This window comes from Papaver somniferum, chromosome 9, assembly GCF_003573695.1.
Source record: "Papaver somniferum cultivar HN1 chromosome 9, ASM357369v1, whole genome shotgun sequence".
Taxonomy (NCBI): Eukaryota; Viridiplantae; Streptophyta; class Magnoliopsida; order Ranunculales; family Papaveraceae; genus Papaver; species Papaver somniferum.
The window spans coordinates 150,108,183-150,127,817 of NC_039366.1; the positions used below are offsets into that span (position 1 = coordinate 150,108,183).

Below are 19,635 nucleotides of genomic sequence, written 5' to 3' on the forward strand. Positions count from 1 at the left end.
TGGCTTCACAATCCCAATGATCTCTTTAAGCCGTTAACCTGGTTTTAGAGAAGAAAACCAAAGGTTAAAGGAGAATCGACTCTAGCAAGCGCACTAGTATCACACACACGTGTGGGGATTAGTTGTGCACAATTCTAGATGTCTCCTTTATATATCCTTCAAATCAGGGTTTTGCCTTAGTTACAAAGCAATCCTTATTCACCGTTAGATGAAAACCTTGTTTAGATTCAAGCTAATATTTCTCAACCGTTAGATCCAAAATTAAGCTTGTCACACACACTTGGGTAGATGTTTACTGGGTTTGTGAAAACCATGCCCAAACGTGTACGTATATGTTGGTTCAACATAGTAACCCAAAAGGTTAACCATATGAGCATTTCATATTAACCTTGTTCTTCTTCACCATAACTAGTTCAATTGACTCGAATGAACTAGTTAAAGAGTTGTTCAATTTCTATGAGATCTAATGTAACTACACAAGACACAATTGAAACAAAGATGATTCGATTCGATTGAATCGGCTCATGAGCATTATAGCCACGGTTTGCATAAAGCATTCCTTAGTAATTTAATGTTTCATGTTCAGAGCACATCTTTAGATCATAACCTCTTAAGTTCACAAACAAGTTCACGGAATTAAGTTAATCGGTTGAGTTTTCCAAACTCAGCAGAAATTCTCGGAAAGAGAACTTCCGCCAGTTCGCGGACTTAGCATAAAAACGAGTTTTGGAAAATCCAGCAGAAATTCTCGGTCGAGAACTTCCGCCAGTTCGCGGACTTGGCAAGCCAATTCCACAATCCTCCCGATTTTTCTTGATCAACAAAGTTCGAAAACTCCGGTTCAAGGAATACATGTTTATGTAATATAATCTCTCATTTCAATCATTGAGACATTCTCAGAGGACGCTATGTAGCCGTTATTCACAGACCGATTCACGTCAGAGCAATTCTCAAAGTGATTGAAACTTTTCATGACTTTCGTCACTAGGTGAAGATAAACTTGATCAAAGCGAAACGCTTTACCAACACACGATTTCGAGATAAAAGATAAGAAATGAATGCTCAGCTCGAAATGTCAAATGTGTATGATCTAGTCTATATAGCATACGATTTTTGTCTCATAAGAAGTAGGAGATAGAATAGATAGACTTTTGATTGATAGATAAGTTCAAGTCTCCAATACCTTTTTGTTGATGAAGTTCCACGGTTCCTTGTATAGATCTTCGTCGTTGTATGATGAATCGCCATGAAGTCCTTGAGCTCAACTACACTTTTCTATCCTAGTCCGAGACTTAGTTATGTAGGATAGAAATCAAGACTCATAGTTTTGATCACTAACATTGACAAACATGCTTGAGATAGCAACGCATGCGAGGTCGACCGAGTTATGCTCTAACAATCTCCCCTTTTGTCAATTTTAGTGACAAAACTATTATACATATGGAATACAAAAAGATAAACTTTAGTGGCTCCTATTCCATAGTATAATCTTCAACGTTCCCTGAAATATTCGTCCTTCCAAGTACTCCAATGATCCCAAAGGTTGTAAGTTTAGCATCACCGTTGTTGAAGATCCGTAGCTATAACAATGAGAGAAATTGAGATTCTCGATCATCATTATATAGTGTCATAGTATTATTATGTAGTATCAAAGTCCAATTGTATCACGACTTTAACAATAATACTACGGTGATATGTATCACTCCCCCTTAGTCAATACTCCATCTCGATCATGGATACCACTCCCCCTTACACAATGATCCGAAAACCATATGTATTTGTAGTGTGAACTACATTATTTCTCCCCCTTTTTGTCAATAAAATTGGCAAAGGTACAAGAACGAGATCATAATGAAATTTCCACAAGAGACATTTCATAGACTAAAATAAAAATACATACCAACTTAATTAAGATGCAATCATAAAGCCGAAGCTAAATGCATTCATCAAGGAGTTTTAAGATACAAGATAACCCCTATAAGATTCCACAACCGCACACCCCGCAAAATATTACCATTAAGCAAAAGTTCAAAAGAACTCTCCCCCATTTGATGTAATTCCCGAAATAACAACAAGAGCGACCTTAATTTCGAAAGAAAAGAAGGATTTTTTAATTGGACACCAAAAACCATAGGAATGATTTTCTATATCCAAAGCTCAACCAAATTAATCACAAGTAAACCCATGATTAATTCAATTGAAAACGCAACTAAATCAAACCAAAAAAGTGATCAATTTAATTGAAAGTGCTCAACATAAGTAAACTTACGGAGCTACGACTAAGGTAATCATACGGAGATGACTAGCTTAATCGTTCACATACTCAACATAAGGAAAACCTTACGGAATATACGACTACATTAACCAATAGAACATGATTAGTATAGTCGTTCAAATACTCAACACAAGAATTTGTGGAATATATGAAAACTCTACTAGATTAATTACAAGAGAACCTATAATTAATCTAATTGGAATACAAACAACCAAACTAATCACCGAAGTAATCAATTTAATTATTTTGCGCTCAACATAAGAGAACTTATGGAACCCCGACTAAGTTCGTCATAGAATATGACAACCTTAACCGTACATGTACTCGACATAAGAAAGAAAACTTATGGAGTACAAACTAAATAACCAAACTGGTTTATTAAGTTTGTTCCTAATGCTCGACATATAGTATCTTATGGAACAACCAACAAGCCAATAAGAATAATCGACTTAGTTGTATCGTGCTCAACATAAGACACTCAATGGAGCCTTCACGATAAAACATAACAAGATGGATCAATGAAGATCAATACCGTGGATAACATACAAGGATCTATTCTATTTTCCATCATAACGATATAATAGACTTTATCCTTGTCAAACAAAAGATATCATCCTATTTTCCATCAAATACATGATTGCATAGGCATAACTTTTGTAATTGTCAAAAAGTTCATTCGTTCTTTCATCAATACGAATACTAATTCATGACCGACTTTACTTTTGACCGCAATATGGGACCTTCAAGTTCATGGACGAAAACAATACATATCCCATAAACAAATTGCAATATCACAAAATCATAAAGATCAATACTGCAATAACATCATTTTCCAAATATTTTTAGAATTTAAAACCAATAAACCTAAAAATTAGAAATAAGAATATGAAAACAAAAACAAGTATGTGTAGTCACAATCATCGCTATAATGCACTAGTTATTCTTCCAACTAATCCAAAAGGAAGACATACTAGGCAACAAAAATAGATGACAAGCTTAAACGGATTTCGGTGTATCCTCAGCAACGAACAGGAACACGGGAGGTTCAGGATCCTCACAAGACATGAAATCAATGAGCTTGTGATCCACAACCTTCTTTGCATCAACGGAGAGATGATTCTCCTTTCGAAGATCCTTGATTTGAGATTTTATGAGACCAAGGTCAGACACAACCTTTTCCAACTCTATTTTCACCTTATCAAGACCTTTAAGAGTATTAACAAACTGTAGTTTTGCTTCCCCAAAGTACTTAAGAAAGTCATGAACAACTTCAGCAGAGATCATATCATCCTTTTCAGCATCTTCATGAGAATATGCAAAGAAGCATGAGGCATTGGGATGATCTTCATCTACAAGAGTTGTCTTCTTCTTGGAATCAACCTCAACACCTTTGTCAAGAAATCCTTTTCCAAAGACACCATAGCAAGATGAGGAGGACGACATTCTCCAAAATCCAAAACTACCCGGAGTACACGTACGTGACTTGTAACCCTAAGAGGTTGAATATTTATCCTTGGGGACAACAATTTAGGGTGCAAATAAACTGTTGACTCGGGCCAGAACGAAATCCGTTCGAGTACAACGAATACCCAAGAGATAAATTCTTTCAAACAATTTGAAAACAGGTTCTAAAAACGAGTTTTAAGACAGTATGCAACATCTTCTTTTGACTTAACCAATACTTGATCTTAGCGGATTTGTCAACACAAGTTTAGCTATGGACGATAAGAAAACAGCTTAACTTAACAGATGCAAGTAACAAGTATACCTATTTTTAACACAACTTACTCAGCAGGATTTTATATGAGTAATCTCTCGAACCTTGTGATTAATTAGCACAAGTACGAGCCACAGGATCATTACGAGGTTTATGTCTTTGGTTAAGTTTGTCTTTTCTCTTAGTCTTAGAGAGGGATCCGGTTTGACATGAGAAATTATCATAAAATTTACTGACTCAAATGAACTAGTTAAAGAGTTGTTCAATTGCTATGAGATCTTATGTAACTACACAAGACACAATTGAAACAAAGATGATTCAATTCGATTGAATCAGCTCATGAATATTATAGCCACGGTTTGCATAAAGCATTCCTTAGTAATTTAATGTTTCATGTTCAGAGCACATCTTTAGATCATAACCTCTTAAATTCACAAACAAGTTCGCGGACTTAAGTTAATCGGTTGAGTTTTCTAAACACAGCAGAAATTCTCGGAAAGAGAACTTCCGCCAGCTTGCGGACTGGGTTCGCGGACTTAGCACACAAATGAGTTTCCGAAAATCCAGCAGAAATTCTCGGTCGAGAACTTCCGACACTTCGCAGACTGAGTCTGGGGACTTGGCAAGCCAATTCCACAATCCTCCCGATTTCTCTTGATCAACAAAGTTCGAAAACTTCGGTTCAAGGAATACATGGTTATGTAATCTAAACTCTCATTTCAATCATTGAGACATTCTCAGAGGACGCTATGTATCCGTTATTCACAGACCGATTCACGTCAGAGCAATTCTCAAAGTGATTGAAACTTTTGATGACTTTCGTCACTAGGTGAAGATAAACTTGATCAAAGAGAAACGCTTTACCAACACACGATTTCGAGATAAAAGATAACCAATGAATGCTCAGCTCGAAATGTCAAATGTGTATGATCTAGTCTATATAGCATACGACTTTTGTCTCATAAGAAGTAGGAGATAGAATAGATAGACTTTTGAGTGATAGATAAGTTCAAGTTTCCACATACCTTTTTGTTGATGAAGTTTCACGATTCCTTGTATAGATCTTCGTCGTTGTATGATGAATCGCCATGAAGTCCTTGAGCTCAACTACACTTTTCTATCCTAGTCCGAGACTTAGGTATGTAGGCTAGAAATCAAGACTCATAGTTTTGATCACTAACATTGACAAACATGCTTGAGATAGCAACGCATGCGACGTCGACCGAGCTATGCTCTAACAGCAGGGATCCAACGAATGAAAATATCCCTCGCCCATTTTTCTATCCGTGCCAGAGGATGACAAAATCAATGGTCGGATTTGTCAGGATACAGAAACACCACTTCTTTTTATAATATATAGATAGATAAATGGATGCTTATGATCTATTTAGATTAATGACTTATAGTGAGGAATTTTTAACAATCGGCTCTGTCGGCTCTGACCCTCAAACTGTTGGCCGACCGTTGGATCATCAGTTCCTAACATTGGAACCGTCACCGATTGTGGGATCATCGATTCAGTTTCTGTTTGGTCGGTTTTTATCGGTTCTCGGTCGGTCTAGCGGTTATGAGCGGTTCATGTGCATCCCTAGGCAACAAATTGGTGTCAAATAGGGGTGAGCAACGGGTGGAACCCGTGGATTTGGTGTCATCCAAATCCAATCCATCAAAATGTCGGGTGCTAGATTTGTATCCACGTCCCCGTCCATTATCCGTAGGTTTGATACTCGCGGATTGGCAGGTGGGCCGATTGGATGCGAGTAAATTCATGAATTTTATTTCTTTTATAAAGAGTTGTAAAATAGGTTAGAAAATAAAATATTAACACCTATATGATTTATAAAAATGAAAAATAAGCTAGAAGATAAAACATCAACACTTATATAAAACAGATTTCATTTCTTTCAAATAGAAATTGATCTTAAATTTTCAAGTTGGAACGATATTGTGTTGGTTGCTACATACGAATTGTTGGAGTTCTCGCCTTTTCCTTGTTGTGGGAATTTAGTCGAGATACTTTATGTTGTTTTAAAAGAATGAAGAATTGTCTTGTTAGTAATGACATGGTAGTGATGTGGATAATTTTTTTTTTTATAGATTAGGTGATGTTATCCAAAAGGGCGTTATTCAAAAGGGCGTTCGTGCTCAGCTTGTTGCAAGGTTACCAACCAAAGCTTTGTACGAAATTAAGGTATATAATTTATAAAATAGAAAAAAAACATCCCTATGCATTTGCTATATTTTCTCATTTAGGCAAGTTTAGGTGTCCAACGAATTTTTAGGCTCACACCCAACCCAATATTTATTGGGTTTCAAAAATGCATCCATATACAACCCACCCATAAACGGGTTGGGCGTTCACCCGCCAAAATTGGAGGGCCTGGGTTCATATGCTCACCCGTTCCGAATAACATTTCTGAAAAGAGCCGGGTGCGCTGCAAATTTGTTTGGGTGTAAACAGAACTACCCTCGAAAGCACAGAAAGACGGTGTTATTTGACCGAGTGTCCTACACAAGAAAGGTACTCTTAACTAGGGTTTTGGTTTGCGAACAACAACAAACTAAGCTTGTGTGAGAGGGTAAAGCTAAAGAGGCAGAAGTAAGTGTTTCGCGAGCAAAACCCTAATTCACAGTAAAGATGGACAAGAGTATGATGGGCGATATCGATGCTATGCCTGAAGAAGACAAGATGAGAATGTCTACTATGATTGATCAGCTCCAAGTTAGGGACAGGTATTTCGATGTTTCTTCTTTTCATTTGTTGAATTCCTTTCTTTATAAGAGATCTATTATTCGGACTGGTTATAATCTGTTATTTTATCATTTACACATCAAATTGTTAAGAACGATGTTATAATGGATTAAAATTAATTAGATTATGAATCCTTCTAAAGAAAGTTTTTATCTAGATATAGATGCATTTTTTGAGTGATGATAGGAGTTTTGGTGATTTCGGTGGATGGAAAGTTTTGGTTATGAAGAGTGACCACATTGATTAGGTTTTGTTGGACAAATTTGGTTGATGTAGTTTCAGAATGAGTAAAGTAATTGTTTGATTCAGCATCGAATGATATGATATCGGTAGATGGATTAGGAGTTTGGACAGTAGAAATAATCTTTCAGTCCAGTGCCCACCTATGATGTCTGTATCTGCAGTTATAACAAGTTGAGTTGCTCCAGTTTTGCTTAATTACTCGTGTACTCGTATAGTAATGAGGAATGAGCATGCTCGAAATTTACATTGACTTTTAAGGAGGCCTTTGTCTATAGGATGTGAACTTATGATACATTAGCAGCAGAATTCTTAGTATAAAGTGGAATTTCAAAATTTATTTTCGTACTTTATTTTTTTTGAAATGCAAGTCTTATAGAGAGACATACAACAATGAAGCAGTGCCCAAATTTCAACCTGTTTGCTACTACATAGCCTTTTCTTTTTCCTAACAAGCAATTGGACGTGCCTCCAAATTCACTTTAATTGTGTATACTATAGACAGAGGCTTCTTACTGCAATTACTTCCGTAGGCTGCCACATATTATTATTTAATGTGTCTGAAGGAATCTTAAATTGGAGGTTTTGGGGGTTTGTGTTTCCCCGGTTTGTTTCTGGCATTCGGCCATAATCCTTGGACGCATGCTCTAAGAATGACCCTGAACTAATTTCGATATGTGCCTCTAGCAGGAAGTTCATGATGGGGTTTTCAATGTAAAATTGATATGGTCTAGGAATTAAGTCATTGACAAAATTACAACTTGTATTGTGTGCTTGAATGGTATTCAGACCTCTATAAGGACTCCAGTTCGTGGTGTCAACCTCTCGATAATTTTTGTGCATCAGTATCACCAAATTGCTAGAGTTCCCTATAATGATATTATGCTTACATTTTGTTAATATGGATGTCATGGAACAAAATGTTAAACTTGATTTTCAAAGTTTATTCACAGGGAATTGATCCTTGAAAGGTTAACTTGTTTTATGTTAATTAGGCTTGTGCATGTTCGCTGAACAAATATCATGTTCATACAACTACATTGTGTTTCATCAATCGTCTGTTTCCCTCACTCACCCTTGTATTGAGTATAAGGGAAACTAAGTCTCCTAATGTTTTTCTATCTAGATTTCTTCCTTATTGTCGTAGCTGACGTTTCTATTTTCTTTTGTTCCCAAATCAATGTGCAGTCTGAGGATGTACAATTCTTTGGTAGAGAGATGCTTCGTTGACTGTGTGGACACTTTCCGCCGCAAGTCCCTTGACAAACAAGAGGAGTCTTGCATCCGTCGATGCGCAGAGAAGTTTCTCAAACACTCTATGCGTGTGGGCATGAGATTTGCAGAGCTCAACCAAGGGACAGCTACACCTGACACCCAACTAATATCCACAACACAAAACTAGGAGGGAAAACTAGTTACCACATGAAAACTGCTGTATTCCTGAAGGAATTTATACAAAACTCTGAGATAAAAAGTGGTTTCTGTTTACATTAAATAGAATATTAGCAGCACGTAGATTGCTGCAAATTGCTTTGTTTTTATTTAACCAAGTGAAAGCTACATTTTAATTGGTTATTAATTGGTGTAAGTTGCTAAACCTGACCAAAGTTTTTGAATAACTTCTGGAAGTAAGATATTTTTGGTCCATGTTTTTCATTGCGTGTTGGAAATCAATGTCCTACATTTATATTTATGGTTACAAATGGTTAATCTTCTATTTCTCTTATGAGTTGCAGCACTTCCCTTTCTGCTGCCTTCTACAGCGTGGAGAGAACATATATTTTCATAGCAAAATAGAGACTGTTCTGGTGTGTACCACATCGTTATATACATTTATCATGGGCTTCAGCTAATATCAAATCCCAAAATCATCTCAAGGTCCTGCAGGATGGCGATGTCTACTAAATGTCTTGGCTTCGAGGAAACTGCAAGAATTGAAGTACATCATGACGTGCTAACTTGTTAATGATAGGAATAGCGTGGGAGGTGGGAGAGACATGATTGAGTTCTTAGTGGGCAGCCTTAGTAATGCACCATAATATTGGGCATACCAAAATCTTCCAAGACATACTGAATGAAGACAAAAAAGGTTGTGAAATAGCAAAATCAGATAACCCCTTAACCCAAAAAATTTTAATGGCAAATCTGCCCTTTACGTATTAGTGTTAATAATCTTGATTAGTGATTAAATATTTTGTTTAGTGATTAAAATAATTTTCAGAATTATAAGAGTTGTTTAGATGAAAAATTTGAGGAAAAAAAAATCAAAATTTTGGTTTGGTTAAGAAAGAGAGAAAGAGAAAGAGAAAGTGAGAAAATTCTAATTCTTGATTTAATGGAGGATGAGGAGGGTCATATATCATCTAAAAAACCTAGGAAAATACACATCAACTACACCAATGATTCCCAAACCATTGGAGGATGAAAAGGTTCGACTTACATTTATGAGCCGAACCGATCCCTTTATGAACAGTTCGGCTAACTGAAACTGTTTAGGTATGCGCCGAACATTTGCTAGACACTAGTTCGGCTTGTATAAAATTTTCCTAGAAAGCCGAACCTATTCCTGAGAGTTCTGGAATAAAAAATGTTAATGGTTCGGCTTATATAATGAAAATCGTATCAGCCGAACTGTTCATATACACTTTCAGGCTGAAAATTTGAAGAACCGTTCGGCTTAAAAAACAACAACATTATGCACCGAACTTAGGTTCGACTCACAACGCAACTAAATTATGCGCCGAACCTAGGTTCGGCTCACAACTCACCTAAATTATGCGCCGAACCTTGATCTGAAACCTGGATATTGACAACTAATGAACAGTTCGGCAAGCTGAAAGTGTTATTGTTATGAGCGGAACCAACTAGTTCGGCTTGTTTAAAAATATCATAATGAGCCGAACCTAGTCCTGTGTCATCTGGAAGAAAAATTATGTGAGGTTCGGCTCATAGATGTAAGCCGAACTGTTCATCAATGGGTTGGTTCGGCTCATAGATGTAAGCCGAACCTATTCCTGAGAGTTCAGGAATACAAAATGTTAATGGTTCAGCTTATATAATGAAAATCGTAGATTTTAACCCATTAAAATCAAGTAGATTTTATCTTCATCTTCAAGAGAATGAAAATACGAAGATAACGCAGAAAGAATGAGGTCATTCCGACATTGGACGAAGAAGTTATGATCAAAACAAGATCGAAAGAATTCAGTTTATAGCGGGAAGTTCGGCTGATAACTCATCAACACGAGTCAGCCGAACCTAAAGCCTATAAATCAATATTTTCGAAGTGTTTAAGGGTGTATAGGTCATTGCATACCCATTAGACACCCCTTATCAATACACCCTGGTTAGGAAAATGACTTTGTATGCCTATAAAGTTTTTGGTATGCCCAATATTATGGTTCTTAGTAATTGGGTGTGTGTGGCTGTCAACAAGTCCCCCCACACCCCAAAGACCATGACAAAGAAAAGCATAAGTTCACGTACCTTTTTTAAATCTATTATTATCTGTTAGTCGTCGAGCTGACGTTAAAAATACGTCGGAGCTTAGACAAGTTAATAATGCTAAAGTATTACACACCGCAGAAACCATGACACAGGCTTTGAATTATTCATTTTTGTTATTTAATGTTATGACGAAGTATTGTATTCAGAGTTGAAAAAAATTAAGGCACAAGATTATTCATTACAGCCTTAATTGCAGGATAATCCAAACTCCAAAGTAAAACACTGACGGAAACACTGGCAATAGTCTATCCGTACCAAAATTATTGTCCTTAATTTTATCAGCATAGTAATTTTTGACATAGCATGAATAACTACAATTTCCATATTAATAAATTACATAAAATCGGTGCGCCAAAAATGATCTTCATCGGAGAAGGGAACAAAGAAATACCATGAAAATCATTGAGGAAATAATGAATGAGTATGTATGTTCTAGCTAATGAGCCATGGCAGCTTCTTGTGATGAGTAATTGATTGTTCTCTGATTTGGCAATGCAAGCATAGCAGTATGATCCAAGAAATCCTTGAGTGAAGCCACTGATTGAAGAATTAACCTAAGATCCTCTGCACGCGAGAACCCAATAACGTTCACCTTCCGTACTGCGAAAACATAGAAGGTGATGCACCCTTTTCTAAACTTGAATCGAGCTATCTCGCACCCATTCAAACCGCGCACGAGCTTTCTATTAACTTCTCCTAATGGAATTTCCGACGGCCATAAGCGATCCACAGATAACTTCATATTTTCTGATTCAAAAACAAATACAACGACTTTGGAGTTCTTTGTGCCAAGGCCTAGCGTAAGAGTGTGCCACGCGTGGTGAGCCAAAATGGTGAAGTTAGTTGGTATGAAAGCTGTCGTTGAAGGAAAGAGAGGATGATCAGAAGGTGCAAGACGAAGAAGGCGTGATAGTTGTAGAGATGAAGCTCTTCGAACCGTGAACGATTTTACGATGAATTGACTGCCGAAACGAATTCCCTTGACGTCTGAACTCCTCTTGAAGGCCGGGTGGTCTGATGATTTTTGATCTGTGTGTTTATGTTTCTGTTTCTTCTTTTTCTGCTCATTCTCTCCCATGACTTTGGTATTGGCTCTTAAAATGGAAGTTTCTCTGTGGTGGGAAAAAAAGATTGGATTTGTTTACTTGTTTTGTTTTGATGATAAAACAATCCAAGGCTTTTCTTGATATACTGATTTATACTTGTTCTTCAATTTCTTGCTTTTCTTTGTATCAGGAAGTTGCATTCAAGAGGTCTTCAAGGAGTGATCAAAAGCCAAGAGAAAGGTGAATTGGTACTCAATTAAGGACTTGATAAATCAATTTTTTTTTTTTTTTTTTTTTTTTTGGAAAACCAAGTTAGCGGGCCATTATAGGGTATAACTTACTTTAATGAAAGACCCTCATGATATTGACACTAACTTGAATTGTTTTTTGGTTATGTGTTTACTTATGCATCATAGCATGATGTAGAGATTTGGAAATGTAAATGAGGTGTAGAATTGTGGCAATCCAAAGCTTATCTTTTGTCCAAAATATGTCATGAAACAGCAAGGCAGCGAGGGGTCAACCCCTGAGGTGGGGAGTATCAAGCTTGATGTCATGAAGACACTAGGATATTTATTTAATGCCAAACCACCTAAGGTTCAACTTCAAAGTCCTATCTGATGATTCGGAAATCAGAAGCATAACATGTGCAGCTAAAAGGTCTACTAATTTTACAGGTAAAGAGTCTATTTTGTTATAAATATTTTACTTTCAAATCGTCTTTATTTTTCTTTCCGAATACAACATAGATAATAATAACATATAAAAGCACCCACACAGGTGATCGCTATTAATTGCTATATCCATATCAGTTTTTAAGGTTGGAGATAATACTACATCAAGCTTTAAAATGAGTTTCTATTTAGGTTGGAGATAGAAATCTTAAATCTGATCTTATATACCCAAAAGTAAATTAGGTGCATTTTTAGTTTTATGTGATTTTTCCATAAATCCACCAATTTGCTCTAAGACCTGATTCATAGGGTAAGTGTCGGGATTGATTCTGCTAAACAGAATTTGACCAGTATGATCAGGGAGACTTCATCTAAGTTAGTAGCACCAGATACCCATTACTTCTGGAATTGAACATACTTTACCTACGAAAAATACACAGCTGTATATGATTCAAGTGTTCCACGCTTCTACAAGAAACGTAAAAGTATATCTGGCCCATTTTTAGGTGGCAGAGGCTGCACCAACTGCAATTGGTTTGGTGGGGGTTGGTCAAGGATAAAGAAAGTTGTGGTCTCACTCTCACTCTCACTATCTCTCCCTAAATTTGATACTGAAAGAGGAAGAAAAGATTGAAATCGGTTAGGGTACCTCTCCAGGCAGATAACCCATTAACTGTTCTCATGAAAGCTGTTCCTATCCCAAGTCACATTTCTTTCATCATAGTTCCAAGGACCACAAACTTTAGTAACGATATCATATTGCTGAAGAGATTTATGAGTTGGGAACTAATTTAGAGACAAGGGATAGTTCATAATTGACAATACAAAAACAATCCATATGGATATGGAATTTTAAAACTATACTTCCACTTTTTTAAATCTACAATTATCATCAAATATTATCAAATGTAAAAAATAATACTGGATTGTCGGATGATATTTGAGATATATTTAATTACTTATTTAAGCATAAAAAGGGATGTATTCGACATGGACAGTAAACAACTGAGGGCATCCGGATATTGACATGCTATCCACAATTCAAAAAGTGGGTCAATATGGAAATCTTCTATTTTATAAATATTACTTTCCCGGAGGAATGTATAACAGATCAGGTTGCCTAATTTGTTCTCTAAAGAATTCCACAACTGAATGAACTGGACTAGGGAGATTTCCAGGGATAAATAGCTGTAACCACTTATTTCATAATGTAATACTAAAAATTTTATACAAAATCAACTTAACTAGATATCGGGTTTTGCTTCAGATTTTCTTTTAAGATATCGAACCAAAGATTAAGACTATGCAGATAGGAATACATTTAAAATTTCTACATATGCTAATCTAGAAGCAAAGCATAGATCACATAACAATGATTCATACCTATAATACAACCACTAGACAACAGTAAAAGCTACTGGATGAAAATATAAACATTCTGAAGCATATTTACACGTGGACTACTCTGAGGGGTGTTAGAAGAATGTACCAGGTATTCCCTAAGCTCAAGATTGAGAAGATTCAGCACCATCGTGAAGTGCACAACAAACAATTGCTTTATGATGGCCTTGGTATACTCTCATGGCTTCACCACTATCTATTTTCCAGAGCCTTGCTGTGGTATCAGATGAAGCTGCACAGGATGTAGTAGCGTACAAATTAGGTCACTTCAAGAATTAACAACACAAGAAAACAGTTGAGCACGATTCGAGTTAGTTCAATAAGATATTTTATAACACACCTGTGATTAAGTAAGCACCGTCAACTGAAAAGACACAGTCCCATACCCAGCGTTGATGCCCTGTCACAAACTAACTATAAGGTTTTGCTTGTTGGAAACAATAAGAACAGTTAACATCTCAGTGCTAATTCTATACTAACCGACTAAAGTTTTCTCCAAGGTGAAACCATCAACATTCCATATCTTAACTGTATGGTCAGATGATGTCGTAGCCAGATATCTAAGAAAAATGGAGTACCATAGTGGGTCAGAAGTCACCCGACTTGATTATGAGATGGAAATCTTAAATTCTTGATAATAGCAATGAAAAGGAAACATGGATGTTCAAACCTATCGGGTTCACAAAACTCAGGTGATAACAGACACTTAAGGATGTAGCCGTCATGTGCTTGTAGTTTATGAAGTGGCTCAAAATTGGTCATAGTCTGCAGTAGATTTAACTCAAGTCAAAATACTAACAGCAACACAGAAGATCATTACAGAAGTAAATCTTCTAATTATTTCAACCAGAAATGAAAGAAAGAAACTATATGCATTACTCTCTAATTCCAAAGCTATAGCATACATCATAACATGATACCTGCATTCCACACATCAAGCGCCACACATAACATGTTCCATGGTTGTTTGCAGCAACAACCAAGCTCCCATCCCACATCACTGTTAAGGACCTTACTGCTGTATCTACCTCTGGAACCTGCACGATTCGGTTTAAGATATAAATGATAATACTGTATCATCACTTTACAGATGCAACTAATTGAACCTCATGTTACAGCGCGAAAGAAACCCAGAATATTAGAGATTAAAACAACATATATCCAAGCACTAAATATGCCTTGGGGATACATACCAACTCGCAACTACATGAATTAGCTGTCAAATCCCAGACCCGTATATTGCCATTTTGGTCTCCAGATATAAGTTCCCTCTGCAAATCCACATGCAACAAATGTACTTTTAAAAAATGTGTTCCAGAAATTTGATCTTATCATTCAATTTTGGAAGAGGCGATCTGTTATAGAGCCGTGTCGTATCCGAAGCGAGTTTCTTTATCAAGAAAAACGTGCACAGCGGTGCCGATGGACTACAGCACCCTCTGGTTGGGATTTTGTCAAATGATATGTTCAATGGAGTCCGCGATAGGATCCAGTCACCTTTTATAACAAAAATAAAGACCACATGTCAAAGGTTTTTCATTGTTTCTCAGAAGCAGTAAATGAAGAATCAACTTATGGGGAACAAAGTTCAAAGCCTCGGATGTGTATGAGTTGAACATTAGAAGCTAACAAAATCCAAGGGCTCAGATTTTGGTTCTGGGTACCAAAAGAAAGTATCAAACCAACTGTTAGCATCCCAACTAGTTTCTAAAAATTTAAACTATGATGTAAATAAACCCCCACTGGTCATACAGTAGGTTAATATGGTAAAGTTACCTGATTTGGATGAAGCACAACTGTGTTTACAGCTGCACGACTTTCATATTCTCTCTGGCAACCCGGAGCCCCGAAATAAAATAAGATGACAATGGAAACTGAACAGTGAAGTCATAGAAGTCTGAAATACACTCTACAACCACTTGAGGTTCAGCATACAACAAATTTGCATTATGCAGTCAAATCATGAAAATATGAGTACAAAGATTAAAGCGTTTGTCACGACAAGATGTCTGGAGATACAAATTCTACATTAGAATAATATCATTAAAAACAACTGTAGTTAAGAACTCCAAGACGTTATTAGTAATATGGGTGCACAGGGTAAACCTTTGAAGTAGTAGTAACTAACATTGATGAACCAGCAAAAAAGAGTGCTTGTAAGTCGTAACTGAATGTTGTAAGCACCTAGGATTAAGTAAACATCATAGAAAGGATTAAGTTAGTAATAGCCTAACCACGTACTGCCGTAATGAGATAAGGTTCTCAACTTCTCATGACGACGATTCTGAACAACCTGGTCCCCAATGTATTGATGACTAAATGGTCCGAGCAATTGATAAAATTGTAAGTAATACAAAAGTAGTGTAGGAGTTATTTTCACCTCAAATCCCAAATCTTTACAGTGCCGTCTTCCGAACCTGAATACATCCAATTTCCATCACACTGGAATCCCACTGCCATTACATTACTAGTATGCGATTCGTAACTCATAACCTACCATTGAAACAAAATGATGTGAAGTTAATGTATTAAATAAGATTTTCAATAAAACATGATTACAAACTGAAATGACAAAACCTACTGGTTGAGGACTAGAAGAGTTGACTTCATATAATCTAATATGAGGATTTCCAGCTGCTGCCACATAGTGTTTATCTGGGGTTATCTCTAATTTATTAATTTGCTGCACGAGTTTCAGATTTTAAGTTAGTCACTTCGAAAAAATCAATACTGAAAATGAAAAAAACAATGAAAAATTGTTCTTACAGAATCAGGGTATTGAAGAGTACGATAACATCGTCCACTTTTAGGTTCCCAAAACCTGATAGTATGATCATAGCCTGCTGTAGCTAAGATCACTGAAGGTTGGGCCATTTTGATGCCCTCCTCCTGCACTCAATTCTAACAAGTGAATTATTAATCAAACTAATTATTCAATCACACAAAATAAAGAACATGAAATCTACCTATAGTTAAGAAAAGCTGGCGTTAAGCGTCTTGAGAAGTCTGCTTGTCTTTTCAATACATTCTTTCGTAAGTGAACCCTTAACAAGTTCAACCGAAATTGTTTAATATCGACTGAATGAAGCTGATTTTATTCAGTAGATAAGAGAGATTGTAGTGAAAAACTCATATGGACTGTTAGGGTTTTGAAACGAGATGACAGCGACGGACGAATGATTCGCCGAGGAGAAACTGCCAACTGTGGAAAAAAAACCGTTCCATCCTACTACTGTAGGAGGCAGACTGACCAAAACCAATACTCCCTCTCTTTAAAAGATAGGTTTGTTTTCTTATTTGGTTTTGTTAATTTTTGTGAAAACCAAACAAACCTATCTTTTAGAGATAGAGGGAGTAGAGGGAGTATATACAAGCCCTCTAATTGACCATTTTTCGTGTACTGTTTGACTGACATTTGAGCATGTTACAGTAATGGAAAAATTGAAAATATATCCGGGTTTCACGTATACATTTGGGGATCTATCCGGACAGCAAATGGTCCCAAGACTCCCAATCGTTGGGACTTCATAGATGTGTGTGTGTGAAGTAAATGACCATTGAGCCCTTAGCCTGAAAATTGATTCCAAATCATGAAGAACACCGGCCATAATTTTTAAAATCGTACGATTCAGTTGGAAATTTTCGAAATCTCTTCAAATCGTGAATGTGAATCGTTTCTCTCTTAAAACCTGGTCGTTGCATGCTGTTGAGTGAACCCACTACCGTTGTACCAGCTTAGTTGTTGCTTGTTCACATTCAATATATTTTATATTTATATTAATTTTACATCAAAGATCAAAATATAAGACCATCTTCCTTGGTTCGATAATACTTTTAGACGATTTAAAAATCAACCATGAATTTAGGATTCGCGATTTAACATATGATTCGATTCTCAAACTTTTAAAACGATTCACGATTTAAAAACCTTATACCACGCTCAGCTAAAATGGCAAAAAAAAAAAAAATCATAAAAGAGAGTGCCAGAGAGGCGGGGAAAATTTACAGTCTTTCACTCAAATTGAATGAAAAATATTTGAATTCTTATATCAAAGTGTTGATGGTGTTTTTCCGACAAGGGAAAAATTGTGATAATGCTTCTGCCCAGCTGCGGAAATATGAAATAAATATGCATGGATTTCTGACCCGGCATAGAATTATAGATTCTACTTCTACATCATATTCCGTAATAGAATTGAGAATGCGTATTCAGTTACTGGTCACACTGGCCTTAGATATGCTTGCAAGATTTTAGAGCTTCACTCGGCTGAACTATCATTATCTTATGCACGGCTAAACGAATTATCATGTATTGATCAGTAGACTGATGGTATAAATTATAAATGTTCCGAATATGCTACTATGCCATTCTGAATAAGAGTAGTATCATAAGCATAATCTTTAGTATGAAATTACATTGAACATCACTTCGAGTCGCAGAACTTCCACGACTGAATTCCTTGAATATGTTATGTATACTACAACTTCAACGACTGAATTCTTTGAATATGTTCTGTATACTACAAACAAAGTGTCAACGCCAACTACACTTGGCCATGGCCAAGATGCCAGGCCAAATAGTGAAGATGAGTTGACAAATTAGCATGGTCGCGCCACATAGTCAGGCCAATATGGTCGCGCCACATAGCCAGGCTTACCTGGTCGCATCCCATAGCTAGGACAACATGGACGCGCCATATAGCCAGGATGACCTGGTCGCGCTTCATAGAAGGCCAATATGGTCGTGTCTCATAGTCAGGTTCGTGGTCGTGGACACAAACCAAAGTCCATGGCCATGGCCACCAGTTTCCCCCGTTAAACCAATGTTCGTGGCGGTGGCCACCAGTCCCGTCCCACCAAAGTTCGTGGTCACATCCATGGACCAACATAGCCAAGCGCTTCATCGTCCCATGGCTATGCCAACTAGGTCGTACCCCGCGCCACGACTTGGCTACCTGCAATTTATTTTCTCTAGTTTTATTATATAATTCACTTAATCACTGCTTCTGCAGAGTTTTAAATTATTTGCATGATTTTCCTAATTGTTTGTCATTCAATTTGATAGGTAATGCTTTGTTAAATCTATTGATAATCTATGCTTAAGGTTTACAAGCAATATTTGAGAATTTTTCTGATTTTTAGTGAGTTAAGATAAAAAGAGGACTTAAACGTCGATTAGAGTTTTAAAATCCTTATCATTCAATCGTGAGTAGTAGTAGAATCCAAAATCTTGGTTATTTCTAAAACCATGGTATCACTTTCAATTTAGTTTTCTTTGTTATTAGCATTAAAATTTAAATCTAGAATCAAATCTTTATAAGTCTGAGAATCGAACATCTTTTTACCACTATCACAACAACACCAATTTTTGGCGCCGCCGACGCGGACTTGTATTCAGATTTAGTTTTTAGGTTTTGTTTTATTGTTATTTTTCAGGTTTTCGTTCTTAGTAGTATTTTTATTTTTATTATTTTTTGTTCTATTTTACGTCTTTGGTATTTTTGTTTTTGTTGTGCAGGATTGACTCGAAGCTAAAGGTGGAAACTCAAACTTGCCAAAAAAGGAGAAAACCGAAGATATTATTTTTTGACTTTTATTTTTATTAGTTTCTTTATTTCTTTTTTTGGACTTGTAATTTTCTTTATTTTTTGTTTATTTTTATTAATATTTTATTTATTAAAAAAAAACACGTGCACACACCAGTTGCATCCTCTTCATACTACCGAGTTTAGGAAAACTCGTGGATTAGTAAGCTGAACCCATGTCTTGGGCCTTATGGGAGTTACCAGATGAAATTCCACAAACCTTAGCCTCGTACCTTAGGGTATATTTTGTTGTGGTAACCCAAGCTTACCTAAATTAGTTATCCCAACATTTCCATGTGCATAGTTTTTGCCGATTCTTGTATGCCAGAACGTAAGAGAGATGCTCTAGGTTGGTTTATGCATGAGAAACCTAAAAGTTATTTTAGGAAACAAGAATCTTGATTACCTTAATCTAGAGAGCCCTATTTTTGGACGTTC

At 36.4% G+C, this 19,635-nt stretch overlaps 3 protein-coding genes across 3 annotated transcripts; 1 reads left to right on the plus strand and 2 right to left on the minus strand.

The window, feature by feature from the left end:
- The first annotated feature begins 6,509 nt into the window (after window positions 1-6,509).
- Window positions 6,510-8,636, plus strand: LOC113309053 (mitochondrial import inner membrane translocase subunit Tim9-like). Its single transcript, XM_026557481.1, has 2 exons — window positions 6,510-6,725; window positions 8,173-8,636. Exons 1-2 carry the CDS (start codon window positions 6,631-6,633, stop codon window positions 8,384-8,386), a joined length of 309 nt encoding a protein of 102 aa, XP_026413266.1. The 5' UTR covers window positions 6,510-6,630; the 3' UTR covers window positions 8,387-8,636.
- A 2,103-nt stretch (window positions 8,637-10,739) lies between these two features.
- LOC113310154 lies at window positions 10,740-11,833 on the minus strand. Its single transcript, XM_026558733.1, has one exon. The coding sequence runs from the start codon at window positions 11,567-11,569 to the stop codon at window positions 10,928-10,930; it is 642 nt and encodes a 213-aa protein (XP_026414518.1). The 5' UTR covers window positions 11,570-11,833; the 3' UTR covers window positions 10,740-10,927.
- A 1,320-nt stretch (window positions 11,834-13,153) lies between these two features.
- LOC113310155 (target of rapamycin complex subunit LST8) lies at window positions 13,154-16,915 on the minus strand. Its single transcript, XM_026558734.1, has 11 exons — window positions 16,579-16,915; window positions 16,379-16,501; window positions 16,194-16,295; window positions 15,994-16,105; window positions 15,389-15,459; window positions 14,806-14,883; window positions 14,533-14,649; window positions 14,283-14,377; window positions 14,093-14,172; window positions 13,953-14,012; window positions 13,154-13,844 (listed from the first exon to the last, which is right to left on the minus strand). The coding sequence occupies exons 2-11, from the start codon at window positions 16,484-16,486 to the stop codon at window positions 13,717-13,719; spliced, it is 951 nt and encodes a 316-aa protein (XP_026414519.1). The 5' UTR covers window positions 16,487-16,501; window positions 16,579-16,915; the 3' UTR covers window positions 13,154-13,716.
- Between the last annotated feature and the right edge of the window lie 2,720 nt (window positions 16,916-19,635).

Bases quoted from the DNA above. Each gene is read 5' to 3' on its own strand.
- LOC113309053 (XM_026557481.1), top strand. From the start codon at position 6,631: ATGGACAAGAGTATGATGGGCGATATCGATGCTATGCCTGAAGAAGAC. The intron at 6,726-8,172 runs GTATTTCGATGT...ATCAATGTGCAG, and splicing joins CAGCTCCAAGTTAGGGACAG to TCTGAGGATGTACAATTCTT.
- LOC113310154 (XM_026558733.1), bottom strand. From the start codon at position 11,569: ATGGGAGAGAATGAGCAGAAAAAGAAGAAACAGAAACATAAACACACA.
- LOC113310155 (XM_026558734.1), bottom strand. From the start codon at position 16,486: ATGGCCCAACCTTCAGTGATCTTAGCTACAGCAGGCTATGATCATACT. The intron at 14,378-14,532 runs GTATCATGTTAT...AATCTACTGCAG, and splicing joins GCTTGATGTGTGGAATGCAG to ACTATGACCAATTTTGAGCC. The intron at 13,845-13,952 runs GTGTGTTATAAA...CATCCTGTGCAG, and splicing joins CGGTGCTTACTTAATCACAG to CTTCATCTGATACCACAGCA.